The following is a 17,511-nucleotide window of genomic DNA, read 5'->3' as shown; positions in this document are numbered from 1 at the left end:
CATTATTTTCCCTAGAATCTTAGGCCACGGTCTTTTTAAATTGTCTTAATAAAATTACTCAGTGTGTAGTCCCTTGCAAAAATAACTAATATATTGTTTATTTGTTTTGTATATATCCATAGAGTTCATTTAAAGATATCTTAAATTGTTAGGAATCCTTTAAAAATTGGGGGTGCTTGGTATTTGAGGCAATATTTCTACTCTGTATCGTTTCATTAGATATAAAAATATTTTGTCTTAATTAAAACATCCCAAAGTGCTATGATACAAATTCTCTTTTGAACAAAAACTAAATTTCCCTCATTAACTATACAGATGGTATAGATTAGATAATTTGAAATTAGCTATCTAATTTCTTTATTTTTCTTTTTTTTGAGACGGATTTTCACTCTTGTTGCCCAGGATGGAGTGCAATGGCACAATCTCAGCTCACTGCAACCTCCGCCTCCCAGGTTCAAGCGATTCTCCTGCCTCAACCTCCCAAGTAGCTGGGATTACAGGCCTGAGCCACCACTCCCAGCTTTATTCTGTTTTTCACAAAGGAAGGAGCATTTGCAATTATATATGGTTGTTCTAAACAATCATTTGAACAGTGATTGCTATATATTTTATATCAGGCACATATGAACCCTTCGTAGTAAGAGTTATTTTGCTTTATCTAGACAGATAAATGTATAAGGAATATATTTATTAATTAATTATAAAGGGAAATTTCTGCCCATTTCCAGCTCACGGTGATAAAATGTTTTTTTCACTTCTTGTTCAAGGGGAATAGTGTGATAGTGTTAACCATATGCACTCTGATATTTGTGCCTCCACCCCTACCACAGGATGACCAACAGTAATAAAATAAACAAATATTGGATAAAAACAAACAAACAAAAAAAATGTTTAAACCAGAAATACTTAAAACAGAAAAAATGTGGCTGAAATGTGAGTTAAACATTGATGGTTTGAAGGTAGAGAAAAATTATTTTTCTCAAAATTATAATTAGTTTCTGCCTTAAAAGCTGTAAAAGTCTGAATATTCCTTTGGGGCCTCCTGCTTTTAGGATTTAGAAAACCCCCCTTTATTATTATTATTTTATTTATTTATTTATTTATTTATTTATTTATTTATTTTTGAGAAGAGAGTCTCCCTTTGTCGCCCAGGCTGGAGTGCAGTGGCGCGACCTTGGCTCACTGAAACCTCCACCTCCTGGGGTTCAAGCAATTCTCCTGCCTCAGTCTCCCTGAGTAGCTGGGACTATAGGCGCGCACCACCACACCCAGCTCATTTTTTTTGTATTTTTAGTAGAGACGAGGTTACACCATATTGGCCAGGCTGGTCTCGAACTCTTGACCTCAGGTCATCCGTCTGCCTTGGCCTCCCAAAGTGCTGGGATTACAGGTGTGAGCAACCGCACCCAGCCTAGAAAACCCCTTGAATGGGACTATTAGGTATAAAAACATAACAAGTACCCGACTATTACTTTTACTCATAGTGAAATAACTGTTAATGCAGATATTTTACATTGAAAAGCTAGGCATTCTATTGTGTAATATTGGATTAAAAGTGGTTTCTCCAGGATTCATGTCTATTTAAGAACAAAAAGGTGTATGTCATTTGTATTTTATCTGTATGAAAATTTGCCTTCAAAACTATCATGTTTTTTGGCCAGACACAGTGGCTCACGCCCGTAATCCCAGCACTTTGGGAGGCCGAGGTGGGCAGATCACCTGAGATCAGGAGTTCGAGACCAGCCTGGCCAACAGGGTGAAACCCCGTCCCTACTAAAAATACAAAAATTAGCTGGGCATGGTGGCACGCATGTGTAATCCTGTCTACTCGGGAGGCTGAGGCAGGAGAATCACTTGAACCCAGTAGGCAGAGGTTCCAGTGAGCCAAGATTGTGCCATTGCACTCCAACCTGGGCAACAAGAGTAAAACCCCATCTCAGAAAAAAAAAAAAAACCTATCACTTTTTTTGTGGAGGTCTGTGGATTCTTGTTTGAGTAGTTATTCTTAGGATACTAAGCATTCATTCAATAAATCCACTGAATTCTTACTGTGTGCCACACACACATTGCTGTAAATATGGGGGATAAGGCAGCACACAAAATTGACATTATCCTTGCTTCCTGGAACTTACAATAAGAAGTAAGAGGGGGACAGTTAGAGAAGGAACACAATAGACAGATATAAATCATGTCAGGCAGTAACAAGTGCAAAGAAGAAAAACAAAAGCAGAGTAAGGAATAGGAATAGAGAGTTCTGGTGGAGAGAGGGGTACAAGGCAGATACTTTAAATGAGGCTTTCAGGGAAGGCCTCTCTGAGGAGGTGATATTGAAGCCTGGGAAAGAGCTTAACCTCAGAAGCGGAGACTACATGAGAGGCTCTGGAATTTTGATGGGCATTAGAGACACAGCAGTGGTGGTGGTGATAAGTGGTCAGGTTTGAATATATGTGTCAACAGGACTTGCTGAGGGGTCATGTTGGATGTATGAGGATGTAGACATATTGGGTTCTAATGAATGAGATAAATATTGAGTGAAAGGAGCAGGTTTAGCAGCTGAGATGCTTATCTGCCATTCATTTGTAGAGTTCAAGAAAGATGTCTACGTTGAGACAAATTTGGGAGAATACAGATCATTTAAATCCCTGGTATTGGATGAAATTACGTAAGGAAAAAGTATAAAGACCTAAGGAGCCTTGGAGTACTCCAACAAGAGGCCATGGAAACTTGTGACAGAGAGGATTAAAATGGTCATGGAAGAAGACAGAAATGTACAAAAGCATGCACAGATCTGGACTGTAGAAATAAAATATAACACACAATATTAGTTAAAGCTGGAAAGAATTAGGACTCATTTGTTCTGATGTGTCCCCCTATTGAGGCCCTGTTGGACTGGATGTTCTGTCAATCATCCCAGTGTAACCAAGTAGTTTAGCTTCAAAATGCATATTGAAACTTTTTTCCTTTCTTGCTTTTAGCCTTGAAACATACTTTAAAACTCTGTCTCCAGCCCTTCACACCAGACACTCCCTTGCCCTGCTAGCTTATCTAATTATGTGCTTACTTAGAAGTTCAAGCGGCTAAAGTTTTTGTTGTTGTTGTTGTTTGTTTGTTTTGAGACAGTCTCACTCTGTTGCCCAGGCTGGAGTATAGTGACACGGTCTCAACTCACTGCAGCCTCCACCTCCAGAGTTCAAGGGATTCTCCTGTGTCAGCCTCTTAAGTAGCTGGGATTGTAGGTGCCCGCCACCTCGCCTGGCTAATTTTTGTATTTTTAGTAGAGGCGGGGTTTCACTATGTTGGCCAGGCTGGTCTCGAGCTCCTGACCTCAAATGATCTGTCCGCCTTGGTCTCCCAAAGTGCTGTGATTACAGGTGTGAGCCACAAGCCCCGGCCCCAGGGCCTAATCTTGAGACAAACTAGACACAAAGACCCAGTTGTGAAATTCCAGAGATTACCACAAGGTGGTTAATCTACAACCTGGCCATTGTTGAGACTCTGATGCCAGCCTGCACTCCAGGTAGACCATGACTCAAGACAGCCACCGGAACAAGACACATAGACCTTGTACCCAGCACCACTCCCACATGCCTCCATTCCAGGTTCCCATTTTAAAACTCCTCTCCCCAGCCTAAAGCTTGAGATGGTTCCTTTCAGGCCTGAGCCCAGCCATTCTTCCATCTGTCAGCATTTGAAAAAAAGCTGTTTTCCTTTTACATCTCACGTCTCGTGCTTTGACTTCTGAGGCCCAGTGGTAAAAAGGCATCATGCCACACTACCCAAGACTCACTTTCTATGTCCCTATTTCTTAAATTTGGATCTGCCTCTTGTAGAGTGGCATGATGCCTTTTTACCACTGGGCCTCTTGGCAGTTGGACCTGCACTCCGGTATGGATATGCATGTGAAGGCTTTTCCAGAGGAAGGGGCAAACTGTCCTGTGATTTGAAACTGGGTGGAGCTAGGCCTTGAAGCTGTCCATAAAAGAAGTTCAGGAGGAGGGTTTAGACTTGTGGACTCTGGAAATTCTTATCTAGGACCCATTCCAAGTGAATTTTGGGTTGTACTTCCCTTCTGACATCCTCTTTCTAAAGTTTCGTCAAAAATTGTACCCTGGCTCTATGCTGCCATGGATCAAAATGAATTAACCTAAATGTGAACTCCCTAGAATACAGTGGGTAAGAGAAGAGACTTGGAGCCAGACACAGGAAACAAACTCCTGCTCCACTGCTTTTTAGCTGAAAAATCAGTTAGGAGGTAAATTACTATAGGTGAGAGGTCACAAAAACCAGATGCAAGTAGCGGAAATGGGAATGGAAAGACATGAATTAAAGGGAGCTTGATAGCTAATCATAAGTAGGATATAGGATAATTTTTTAAATGGCCCTGAAATTTCCACTTGGGACTACTGAATAAATTGCTGTCAACCAAAACAGGAACTAAAAGAGGAAGGCCATGTGTTTAGCAAGGATGATAATAAAATGATACAAGGGAATCAATGTTTATATCCCTCTCAATAATTCTCTAAGAAATTCTCTATTATTCTCGTAATAAATATGCATGGAAACAACTAAAGTGAGGTATCCTAAACATATACATCTATATCTATCTATACACATACATACACATACACATGCTGTGGCAAAGGTGAGGAAGGACACGATTTCAGTATGTGCATGCTTAACTTATGTATATCATAAAAAATCAGGCTACGGAAGAGAAGAAGAATGCTACATGCATCTGATTTTTAATTTTTATTTTCATAGATTAAGGGGGTATAAGTGCAGTTGTGTTACATGGACATATTGTGTAGTGGTGAAGTCTGGGCATTTAGTGTAGCCATCACCAAAATAATGTACACTGTACCCAATAGGTAGTATTTCATCCCTCACCCTTCTCCCACCCTTTCACCTTTTGAAGTCACCAATGTCTATGATTCCACTCTATATGTCTATGTGTATCCATTGTTTAGCTTCTACTTAGAAGTGAGAACACAGGCATCAGATTTGATCTGGGTCCTGATATTTAATTCAAAAAGAGAATCAAAGTAAATTACTCAGTTGTAGTTATTTAAAAGCAGAAAACTTACCCATTTCTTATGATTAGTATTTCTTCAAAGTGTCTAATCATTAATTATCTGAAATATTTACTTAAAATACAGATCACTGGCTCCTCTCCTGATGATTCTGATTTGGGGGGTCCGAAATAGGAGGAACCAGGAATCTATACGTTTACAAGCATTAACAGGTGATTCTCATCATTAGCCAAGTTTGGAAAACCACAATTAAAGGTGAGGTTCCCAGAGGCCCTAGTGCCTCAGTACTTTTTCATGGTACCTCAGGCCAAAATAAATAGCCAACATTTCTATTTATGAAATTGATAGATCCAAACTTGATAGTTGTAGTTGTTAATACGGTCCAACAGATGTCACTGTGTTTCCCTCAAAAAGTTAAACTATCCCACAGAACCCCTAGGAATTCCCAGGCACCCCAGGGCACTAAAGCACTATTTACAAGCTACAGCCTAAAGGGAATTTTTTTCTCACATAGAATAGAAGTAAAAGCTCTGAATGGGCCTCCTATAAGATCATGCAACAAAGTGAACTTTGTGCTCCACAAATTCCATTGCTTTTAATATCATTTGTTGCTGTTTTCATATGGTTTTTATATATAGAACAGGCACACCAAACATTTTTCTACAGAAGCAGAGAGCACATTTATTTGGTATGTGTGTGTTGTGGGGGGCATAGATGATCTTGATTGCATATTCTTTTCTTATCCATTCTCTTGCAGCCCTTTAAACATGTAAAAACCATTCTTATCTCCTGAATTTGACCTACAGGCTGCAGTTTGCCAACCACTACTGTAGTTTTAAAACCTAGGGTATAACATTAAAGTGCAATTCAGTGAGGACGATTCTGCAAGATTGGAAGCCCTCAGTGTTTTTGTTTTCCTTTTTTCCCTTTTTGCTCCAGGGAAGACTATGCAAGGAATACTGGAAGGACCTAGTGATTTCAAAACTACTGTCAACAGAGGGTGGCCATAGAATTTCCTTGCTCTAAATTCTTGACTGAAGGAGGATCTGCAAGTTATTCTAGTTTAAATAAAGAATCCCTGTTGAATTTCCAATAAAAAGAAATAGGTTATTGCACTGAGTCCTTTATCAATTATTTGCTGATTATGTGAATGGCTAATGAGATTTCACAATTATAACTAATCAGGCAATCCTTAGTTTATAATAGATTCATGTTTATAGAATATGCCATTTGACATTTCTAGCTCTTATTCTCAAAATTAGTGTGGCTGTCTTGAGATTATGCATTGTGCTTAGAACTTAGGTTTTTAGGTCGTTTTTTTCTTTCTGTTTTTGTTTTTTTGAGACGGAGTTTCGTTCTTGTTGCCCAGGCTGGAGTGCAATGCCGCGATCTCGGCTCAGCAACCTCCGTCTCCCAGGCTCGAGCGATTCTTCTGCTTCAGTCTCCTGAGTAGCTGTGATTACAGGCGCCCGCCACCACGCCTGGCTAATTTTTTGTATTTTTCGTAGAGATGGGGTTTCCCCACGCTGGCCAGGCTGGTCTCGACTTTTTAAAGAATCCAGTATGACAAGTATGCATGTTCCTGTGCTAGTCATAAAAGAAATAAGTATCACTGGCAATAGTGGTCTTGAGAAAAACTAGGATATTTCTTGAGGAAACTCCAATCCATATTTAAAAAGAAAAAAAGCACACTTTTAAAAAAGTGTACCATATAGGTTCTTCCAAGTTACAATCTTACAGCCTTCACCAAAAAGATGTTTGTCGATTAAAGCTTTCCTACAACATCAAGTCATTACTTCTTTTGCAGGTTGTCATAAGCACCCTGAAATTACCGCTGAAAACATTTTATAAATTTAGTCATCCATAGAGACTCCAATATTCCACAAGGGCAAGGACAGTGTGTTTCGCTCACCATTTTATCCCCAAGCACACAGAATTGTGTCTACTGCCTATTAGGTGTTCAATAAATATTTATGAACTTATTGATCAAAGACAAAATTACATTTAGTCAGAATCATCCAATGAAAAGCATTTTGCATTTGATGACTAGTAGACTTAGATGAACAGTTCCAGGATCACCACTAATTTTCCTTGGGTCATTAGAAACATCCCTTTAGGGCTGCGGAGGGAAAATCCAATCTGGCCACTGCCCCACAGCCCCTTTCTGTTCTGCGGGTTTGCCTCCCCGTTCTGATGGAGGAGGAGGTGGAGGTGGAGGAGCAGCAGCGATTTTCTTAGCCATTTTCTTACCAACAGAGGCCAAAGGAACCAGCAGTGGACTACACTGTGGGTTGTCTTTGCGAGGAAGTGGAATTGGGCAGAGACGCAGTTCAGCAAACTTATCATTGCAGCAATTTCGGAGCTGACTTTTCGACAGTGCAAGATCTAGAAATGTGTGCAAGACATGCGAAAAGAACCACCATTAACACTGAAGATGTGAAGCTCTTAGCTAGAAGGAGTAATTCACCGCTAAAATACATTCACAGACAAAAGTGAAGAGCTTGCTCAGATTAACCTAGAACGAAAGGCACAGAAGACAAAGAAGAGGATGGAAACAAAAATGCAAGGGAGCCAGCAGAGGCTGGAGTACAGGAAAGTTAAGAATTAAACTCTCCCGCTGCTTGGAAAATGCAGATTTCTGCAGGTAGAGCCACCTAGTATGTATATGGCCACAAAGGGAATTTTGAAGGGATAAATAGAGATTAAAAAAAAAAGGCTAGATGGCTTTTTGTGTTGTATTTTCCAAGTCGTTAACTGAAACGCTAGTTTTAAAGAGAACTGGACACTCAAGCAAAATACTCCTGTCTCACTCCAGCACATACAAATGGTGTAGTTGAATGGTATATTGGAAATTATATCTATTGCAATTAAAATTGTGGAAGCAATTTGAAAGAAAAAGAAAAAAAGAAACATCCCTTTCATCTTTCAGAGTGTATTTCCTTATGTGTCAAACTGGAATATTTCTATCTGTGGCCAGTTCCCCGGGATGCTGCTAGAAACACGTGAGAGAGCGCGTTCATTTGCTCTACAAAAAGCGAATGAAGGCGCAGTTACCAGTCCAGTCAACCCAGGCCGCTTGAGGTCAACTACTGGGGGACTTCCACGTCACCTCGATATATACGTAACCCGTGTGTGCGGTAACCCATGAACTATGGAATCCCTAACCGCGCATCACGTGGCTGCTGCCCCGCGGACGCCCTAGACGCCGTGAGGAAAGGCGGTGCCGGGCGGGGCCTGTGCCAGGCTGGCGGGCCGCCGCAGACACAGCTAGCCGGAGGAACCGCTCAGGGGTGAGGCCGAAAGTCCCATCCGACCTCCCGGGCAACCAGCGCTAGGCCGATTCGAACTCGACCTTGTTTTGGCGTTGCTAGGAGACGCGGCTCCTGCGCGCCCCCCATAGGCCGGCGCCTGGGCGGCGCGCGGGTAGGGGGCGGGGACTGTCGCGTTGAGCTGCCGGGCGAGCACCGTTAGGGCAGCCTGGCGCGCGGCGCCCGCCAGGCGCCCAGTCCTCCGCCATCGCCCACGCCTCCCTGGTGCCAGGGAACAGGTATCAGCGCGCCTCCCCAGCGGCTGGGAGAGACGCTGAGTGAAGAAGAGGGAAGGACGGTTAGTCAGGTGAGCCGCGGCGGGGTGGGCGGCCGGGGCGGCCACGCCCTGCCAAGGGAGAAGAGCCGGTCTTGTGCGGAGGGACAGGGTGAAGGGATCCCACTTCGGTGAGGGTGGGCTTACCCCGGCGGGTGCGCCAGGTGGGTGGGATCTCTAGCGCCTCAGGGGCCCGCGCGGCAACAGCCGGCACCCTCGGGCCCGCGGACAAAGGGTTAACGCGTTGGCAGTGACTGCGGGCCCCGGATGTGAGAGCCTCGGCTTGGCGCCCTGGCTGCTTTGCAGGTGCGCCGGGTCGAACGGAGCCGGCAGCCCGGCGGCGACCTGACCGTTCGAGGCTCCCCTTCACCTGCAATGGCTGCTCGGCTCCCTCTGGGAACGCCGCCTTTTCTAACTTAAGGGCAACAGGTGGTGCCGGTGGACCGAGAGAGCTCAGCTCCTCCGCGCTGGGAGCGGCAGTTACCCTCACCAATGAGGGAGCGGGGGCGGGAGTTGCATGGCTACCCTGATGCGGGTGACCAATGGGATTTGGGATCATGAGTGGACCGGGAGGAGTGGGCGTGGTCGGAGTCTGAGTCCAAGGTTTCTAGTGCGACAACTGCCAGAGCTGCTTGGAGAGCTAAGCTGGAAGGGTGCTTATCCCTGCGTAGAAACGCCTGCCAATGCTTTCTCATTTGGACCCAGACTCCAGATCGGGAGGTGAGAACGTTGTTATTTTGGAAGGGGTAGAAGTTAATAGTGATCTTGGGTATGCCGTTAAGCATGTGGAATTAGATTCCCAAGATAGGACTATCTGTTATGAGTTTTCTGCCAAATAGGCACTTTGTGGTTAAGGCCACTTAGACCAGATACTGGTGACTGGGTTCTTTCCAGAATGAGGTCTTTGAAGTTTGGGGACCCAGGAGAAAAACGTACATATTACTGCAATTTAAGTAAACCAAATAATTTCAATCACTGTTATTCCATCGTTTGTCTTGGACTGTGTGTGTTTTCATGTACGTTTCATATCTCATCTGGTTTGTTTAGCGAAGCAAGTTGTAGTAAGTTCTTCGTGTTGTTTATTTTAGCAAAGTAGAGCAAACCTGCTTTAATGTATTATTTCAGGAGAGTAACTTATTCCTTCTTCCCTCTCCCAGCAGTCTTATAGCTGGATCAGCTACCGAGAGAAGTTCCAAAGCAAGAAGAGAAAAGCATTTCAATTTGGGACATTTATTTGCACCTGGAAATGGGGAATGGGCTATCAGACCAGACTTCTATCCTGTCCAGCCTGCCTTCATTTCAGTCCTTCCACATTGTTATTCTGGGTTTGGACTGTGCTGGAAAGACAACTGTCTTATACAGGCTGCAGTTCAATGAATTTGTAAATACCGTACCTACCAAAGGATTTAACACTGAGAAAATTAAGGTAACCTTGGGAAATTCTAAAACAGTCACTTTTCACTTCTGGGATGTAGGTGGTCAGGAGAAATTAAGGCCACTGTGGAAGTCATATACCAGATGCACAGATGGCATTGTATTTGTTGTGGACTCTGTTGATGTCGAAAGGATGGAAGAAGCCAAAACTGAACTTCACAAAATAACTAGGATATCAGAAAATCAAGGAGTTCCTGTACTTATAGTTGCTAACAAACAAGATCTGAGGAACTCATTATCTCTTTCAGAAATTGAGAAATTGTTAGCAATGGGTGAACTGAGCTCATCAACTCCTTGGCATTTGCAGCCTACCTGTGCAATCATAGGAGATGGCCTAAAGGAAGGACTTGAGAAACTACATGATATGATCATTAAAAGAAGAAAAATGTTGCGGCAACAGAAAAAGAAAAGATGAATATCAATACCTATTATATCTGTGTGGAGTAGGTTTTCTCTGGTCTGATTTTGACAAATAGAAGAATGTCTACAGCGTGGTTTGCCTGACTGCCCTCCTGGATGCTATTAAAGCTTTGTTTTGTTGAACAATCAGATGCCCAACTCCGTTGCCTTGTGGAAGATGAGTAAATGCAGTGCTTCTTAAAGTGGTCTCTTCTCCCTACCCCACAAATTTTGGTACTACCATTTGGGGAAGCCAAGCAAGGATAGTAAATTGACCAGAACACAGTTGTGGGAATTTGGCCTGAAGTTAGTGAAATAAAACTTTAAAGAGTGTCAGCTTAGTGTTTTGTGCTTACATCTTTCGGGGGGAAGTCTTTGCAAGAAAATTGCATACAAGGCTTTGTAACGATCAAGTGCTAATCGATGGAAATGTTAAGGTAGATTAACATATATGCAGTTATATTGATCACATTGGTCCAACCAGTCCTCTTTTGAAGTAAGGGACAAGGAGTAAGTATTTTCTTTTTTAAGTTTTGGCCAAATGATTTTTGACGCTTTCTGGAATCAAGTAATTTAATAGTATAGCTTAATTCTAGACAATGTTTAAGTTGGTCTACCTTTATTAAAAATAAGATATTTGGGGTATATTCAAGTGCATGGATTAGTTTTCCTGACAAAGCATGTTTTGGTGTGTAGTCTTACTTTTTAGAAATAGCTATGCATCGTTCTATACAGGTTTAAAACAACTTTTTTGGGGATTTAGGGCTATTATAGAAATAGTTTTTTGTCAGAAGCACTTTCACTTGAAGAACCTAAAATGATTGACTCATTCATAGTAAATATGGGCATGTAAACTAGTAAATATGCACTGGATACATATATGGATTTATGAAGAAGGCAATTGATGATTTAGTCAAGAGGATGTAATTAAAATATGTGGTCTCTAAAATATTCCAGTTACAAGATACTTGTTTTATTAATATTTGCTGGCTAAAAACAAATGTGGTTTTTATATATTTTTGTAGTGTGTTGAGAAGAGCAAAAGCTTTATAAATATACCTGATGCGCTGTAGAATGAAAATGTAAAAGATAACCTGTATGTGTTCTGAGCTTTAATTTTTTGTTTACAAATTGAACAGTGTTACATGGGCTGTCCAGTCCTGATTATAGAGAGGAAGAAATGGTAACAGTATGGCAGATAAGAATTACAATTATAGAAAATGAGGGGAAAATAACAAACCTGTTTTATGAAAATTCACTGGTGCTGTTTACACTGGAATAAAAAACTCTGTAAGGAGGAATGACCTTTATCTAATTCTTATTTACAGACGAGACTTACTTCCAGTGACCATATATTACTAAATCAGCTTATTTTTTATGTCTAAAGCAACAGCTGTTCTGAAAAATCACCAAAAGAAATGCAGTTTGCTAGCAGGATTTGTTTTGGCTTTGGGTTTGTTTTTTTTTTTTTTTTCAGTGGCATAACAGTTTTTGGAACCTTGATTCTTGTATCACACAAAATGAATGAAGTAGCTTGATGTGGAGCCTTCATATGTTAAATATTCCTGCACTAGTGATGGTAACTTAGAATGTTTATAGAAATGTGGATAATATCTACCAATAAACTACTTGAGGCACTAGGAGAACAGTATTTGACTTTGAATTTTAATGTATTTCCACTTTTGCTGAAGCTTTTAATCAGATGTGTAAAAACAACTGACCAGCTAGGCTGTTTAGTCCCATAGTAGTTTAGATCTGCTTAGATATGACAGGCATTGAAGGCTGTTTTTTTTTTTTTTTCTCCCTTCACTGATACTGAAATCATGGTATCTGCTGCAAACATGAGTAGATCCATGATGGATTAATAAAGCTTGCTGAAAAAAAAAATCTGTGTATCAATTAGATTTACCAGTTTGCCTGTACTTTCTGTCTACCTACTATATAAAATAGTGCTGTTTTTAACTATTTCAAAAGCTTGTGTGTTTACCCTTTGTAGCCTAAGAACGTAAACAAATTAATGTTATCTAAGTTTTTCATATTTAATGGACAACAAAAGAGAAAATGGCATGAACACTGTACAAACTTTGATTTATAAAAGACAATTTCAGCTATAAAACCCATCCTAAGATTTTTTAGCTTGCTAAGTTCAAGTTCCCTACCACCTATTCTAGTTATTAACACCATAGTATAATGAGTCTTTAAATTCTGAAGAGTTTAGACTATGCTTTCAAATCTAGTTTCTTATTATGGCGCACCTTTTCTAGTGCATAGTTCTAAAATATTTTCTTGTATTTGAAGTTACTTGGTTTAATACAAAATATTAAGGACTGCTCAACTGAATCCAAGTTAATATCAAAGAACAAAGTTTAAGAAAAATAAAACCTTTTGATAGTTAAAGATAATTTTTAAAATGTGCAGAGTTCTTAAAATGGTTTATAAATTGTGTTCTTAAACCATCAGAAGTTTACTAAGACTTAATCATGGAAAAATGAACTAAATCTTTATAAGGAGACGAAAAATGAAGTTATTAATATAAATATATGTATATATAAGAATAATTACTGGTCTGTAAATGAGTGATGGTTTATCAACAGAGGGAAAGGCATAGGCTTTGTTTGTACAAGGCATTTTTTTTTTTTTTTGAGACAGAGTCTTGCTCTCTTGGCCAGGCTGTAGTGCGGTGGCACAATCTCAGCTTACTACAACCTCTGCCTCCTGTGTTCAAGTGATTCTCCTGTCTTAGCTTCCCAAGCAGCTGAGATTACAGGCACACCGCCATGCCCAGCTAATTTTAATTTTTAGTAGAGATGGGGTTTCGCCATGTTGGCCAGGCTGTTCTTGAACTCCTGACCCCAGGTGATCCACCCGCCTCAGCCTCCCAAACTGCTGGGATTACAGAAATTAACCACCATGCCCAGCCTGTACAAGACATTTGATGCAGGATTGTTCCATTAGTAATTCATGGTGACCTTGAAGGAAATCTTGCGTATTTCAAGATTCTATTTAATACGACAATTTCCTCTGTAATGTAAACAATGATTTCATCAGCCATAATAAAGATGCAAAAAAAGTTTTATCAAACTTTAGATGATGTAAAACTCAGCATTCAGCTGATGCAGTTGAGAATCTTGAGTACACCATCATTTGAAGCTGGAATTTTACCTTTAAGGTTTAAATTTGGCAGAACATTCTGGAAATGGATCCTGGTGTTACTAGAGTGTTTAAGCCTTAGTATGAACCAATATAAGATTCCAATGTAAAATCATAATGTTAATATTAAAATCTATGAAGATCAGAAGTAATAATCTCAACAAACCACAGCCAGAGTATGTATTCAATTCTGTGCATGCGTATTAAAAATATGGGAATACCTGTACAGGAAGCTAGTTCAGGAGGATGTTAAATGTACTGGCTAAAAACATGAGCTTTGGAGTCAGATCAGTGTTCAAATCCTGGCTCTCCCATTATTACACATGAACTTTTAGCAAATTCCTTGAAACTTATGATGAGAATGCCCTCCTGGTTAAATGAAGACTGTCTCATAGAATTTTGAGAGTGTTGAAATAACATGTACAAACTTTCACATATTGCCAAGCATTTGATAAAAAATGACCTACTATTGTTAACCAGTAGGAATCAATATGTTTATTATTTCATCTGGGGCAATTTACTTGCAGCCTTAGTTTCTTAATTTGTAAAGTGTGGATTATATGTATCTACCATTGGGGTATAACTGATTAAAAGGATTAAATCAAGCAATGATATTTAGCAGAGTAACTGACAGTTTAGTAAGCATTCAATTGATAGTTATTAATAGCCAGAATAATTTATGATCAATGTATTTAAAGAAAATACTTGTTTGGCAGGGGAATATAACATAGTGAGCTCATACATGTCACAAAATGGCAACTTGGTGGAACTTGGTGAAAGTCTAAATATGCTGAACTCCCTTGAAATATGGATCATTTCCTTAGGTTTCTAAAGTACCAATTTATTGTAACACAATATTATCTTACCTTTCCCTGTAAGAGACAAAATTTAATTTAAAATCTCGGTTATTTTCTGGTGTAGGCATATATCAAAATACAATACCTCACTTTTCAGACATTAAAATTTGAAACTATACATTATGGTTCTTCAAAATGCCTCAAGATTGTTATCTATAATTCACAAATTTTATCTAATGATAAGAATCTGTATGCCGACATTTAATGGAAATTTGCATTATCTGTGGGCACATCTGGTTGATGATGGTGGTTGTGTTTGTGGGTGATTATGTGTGCTGTGTTATTTTTCCAGTTACTTTCAGTCTTTGGTCTTGTTTTATGTCTCCTGTTTATGTTGCACTGAAGTGGAGATTACCTGTATTAGTGGTTGAAGAGAGATGTCGAAGTTGATTCATTTCAGTGAAGGTCTACCTTTAGATAAAATCTTAACTTTTTGTTATGACAGATTTCAATCTTATACAGAAGTAGAATAATATAACAAACACCCAAGTATCTGTCATCTAGTTTCATTAGTTATCAACTCAGGGCCAATCTGGTTTCCTCTATACTTCCATTCACTTCCTTCCATGCCACCTTCCTTTTCCCTCCACTTCTAGATTATTTTGAAGTGAATTCTCTAAAAGATAATCACTTAAAAAAATTTCACTATCACATGTAAAAAAATATACTTCTTCAAAATAACCAAATATCCACCCAGTGTTTAGATTTCTATTATTATTATTATTTGAGACAGAGTCTTGCTCTTTTCACCCAGGCTGGAGTGCAATGGCATGATCTCGGTTAACTGCAACCTCAGTCTCTTGGGTTCATGCCATTCTCCTGCCTCAGCCTCCCCAGTATCTAGGATTACAGATACTTGCCACCACGCAGGGCTAACTTTTGTGTTTTTAGTAGATACAAGGTTTCACCATGTTGGCCAGTCTGGTCTCGAACTCCTAACCTCATGATCCTCCCACCTCCGCCTCTCAAAGTGCTGGGATTACAGGCGTGAGAATACAGAAAATTAGCTGGGCGTGGTGGTGCATGCCTGGAGTCCCAGCTGCTCGGGAGGCTGAGGCAGGAGAATTGCTTGAACCCAGGAGGAGGAGGTTGCAGTGAGCCAAAATCGCACCATTGCTCTCTAGCCTGGGCGATGAGCGAAACTCCGTTTCAAAAAATATATATATATTTGATATATTGATATATTTCTATCCCTTACAGCTTATTATTCCCATTTATGCAAAATTGTCTCATCTTTAGAGAGAACTGAGTCTTTCACACAACCCTAGTAGTTTTTGATGGCTTTTTTGATTTCTCATTTAACACAAAGTCCCTTAACCTGCACATTTCCTGTCCCAGATCTGTTTTTCTAGGATGCCAGGTTCCTTGTATTAGGAAATGGTATTTAGAGTCCACAGTCTACTATTGGATTTGTCATTGTTTCTAGGTCTTTTCAGTGGATAGTACTAGAACTCTGCTTTTTTAAGATTAGATACATTATTAATTCACAGTGATAGTTCCAATTCAAAGATTTACATTCAGAATGATAAGGCATTTATTTAGTTTCAGTGATATTATCTCTTTTCACTCATGCCAAAAGTATTAGTTATGAGCAACACACAGCTGTTTATTTGCTTTATTCCACTTTAATCTCAATGCAATACTACTGTCAACGATTTGATGACTGGTAGTGGTTTAAGAATGTTGTAGTTACCTTTGTCCTTTAGGTATATCTCACTGGAGGTAAATTCTTGTATTTTAAGGTCACTTGGAATCGTTATTTTATGTGGGACTATGTTTTAGATATATTTGTTTCACAGAATCTCTTACTTGCTTTGTAGAAATGTTGAGTCTGGTTTATTTAATATATACAGTTCTTCAAGTATATTTAAAAATACTGAATTTGGGATAAAAAATTTTACACACAATACTTTAGGAACCTCTCTTTTATAAATTGATATACATGAATATTTTCCACAATCATGAGGAATTTTTTCTAGGCAATATTTTTCTTTTCAGTTCAAGCAGTAGAATTGTTTTGTGAAAATTTAAGTAATTTACATGGAAGACATCTGATATATAACAGGCCTCTGATTGAAAAAGAACTCTTAACCTTCCTGTTGCAGCTCTTTGTAATGTCAACGAGAATCTGAATATTTGTTTTATGGGGTTTTTTCTTTGTTACTTTTTAGTGCAGAAACTGAATAACTAAACAGCAGGGGATTAGAAATTGTGGGCATCCAATGGGCTGAAGTATTTCTTAAGTATTCAAATGAAAAGTGCTTGTTTCCCTTATCTATCATCTACCTGAAGATACCCAGAAATGGGTGAGTGACAAAATAGAGTTCCCTAGAATGACATTTTTCCAAACTGGCTATACTTCAGAATGACTTAAGGAGCTCTTGAGATTCCTACACTTCACTTCAGACATTTTGAATGGAATCTTCAGGAAATGGGTCCAGTAATTTATATTCCAACTCTTTGTAGGGTGTTTTTTGAACACACCTAGATCAGCCAGATTTAGAAACCATTGCTTTGGAACTTAAAAATTGTGGGCTGAGGATGCCAGAGGGATAATACTTTTAGTGACAGGAATAAAGGGATCATAAATAGAACTGGCCTAACTTTACCTGTCTTAGACCCTTTTCTTCTATATAGTGGAACGTTTTTCATTGGCTTGACATTTATGTCATAATATCCAAACAGAATGCTGTCTGATCCACGGATGTCTCAGATCAGATGGCTTAGGATCTGAGCAACCCCAGGTAAAGGCAATATGGAATAGACACTTTTCCTTTTACTAATTATATATATATTGTACGCTTAATAGGTGATATCTTAGAAATTTACAAATAGTCCTGCCGATCTCACAAGAGACCAGTTAAAGCTTTAGAGATGAAGTACTATTAATAACTAGTGCCTACAGTGTTGTTTTTTCTGTAACCCTTTTGAGAACTTTGAATGTCACAGGTTTCAATGATGATAGCCAATTATTTTGAGGACTAGCAGATATGGTAAGGAAAAATCAAAGACCTATCACAGTAGGAATACTTGAAGAAAATGGGCAGATCCGAATGGCC

At 39.6% G+C, this 17,511-nt stretch overlaps 1 protein-coding gene and 1 pseudogene across 4 annotated transcripts; both read left to right on the top strand.

Moving 5' to 3' along the window:
* The first annotated feature begins 6,539 nt into the window (after window positions 1–6,539).
* ARL4A (ADP ribosylation factor like GTPase 4A) lies at window positions 6,540–12,332 on the top strand. Of its 4 annotated transcripts, none has more exons than XM_054559434.2 (3): window positions 8,441–8,645; window positions 9,224–9,332; window positions 9,773–12,332. In XM_054559434.2, exon 3 carries the CDS (start codon window positions 9,859–9,861, stop codon window positions 10,459–10,461), a length of 603 nt encoding a protein of 200 aa, XP_054415409.1. In that variant the 5' UTR covers window positions 8,441–8,645; window positions 9,224–9,332; window positions 9,773–9,858; the 3' UTR covers window positions 10,462–12,332. The 4 variants fall into 4 exon arrangements, with proteins under 4 accessions (XP_002818238.1, XP_009241248.1, XP_054415409.1 ...); XM_054559433.2 differs by having other exon boundaries at window positions 8,443–8,645; window positions 9,770–12,332; XM_002818192.6 differs by lacking the exon at window positions 9,224–9,332 and having other exon boundaries at window positions 6,540–8,645.
* On the top strand, window positions 7,224–7,631 carry LOC100441062 (centromere protein S-like; annotated as a pseudogene).
* Window positions 12,333–17,511: the final 5,179 nt, after the last annotated feature.

The sequence above is a fragment of the Pongo abelii genome, chromosome 6, assembly GCF_028885655.2.
Source record: "Pongo abelii isolate AG06213 chromosome 6, NHGRI_mPonAbe1-v2.0_pri, whole genome shotgun sequence".
Lineage (NCBI taxonomy): Eukaryota > Metazoa > Chordata > Mammalia > Primates > Hominidae > Pongo > Pongo abelii.
The sequence above is the reverse complement of the archived record's forward strand: the minus strand, read 5'-3'. Positions and strand labels throughout refer to the sequence as shown.

Excerpts from the sequence above, each read along its gene's own strand:
- ARL4A (XM_002818192.6), top strand. The coding sequence starts at position 9,859 with ATGGGGAATGGGCTATCAGACCAGACTTCTATCCTGTCCAGCCTGCCT.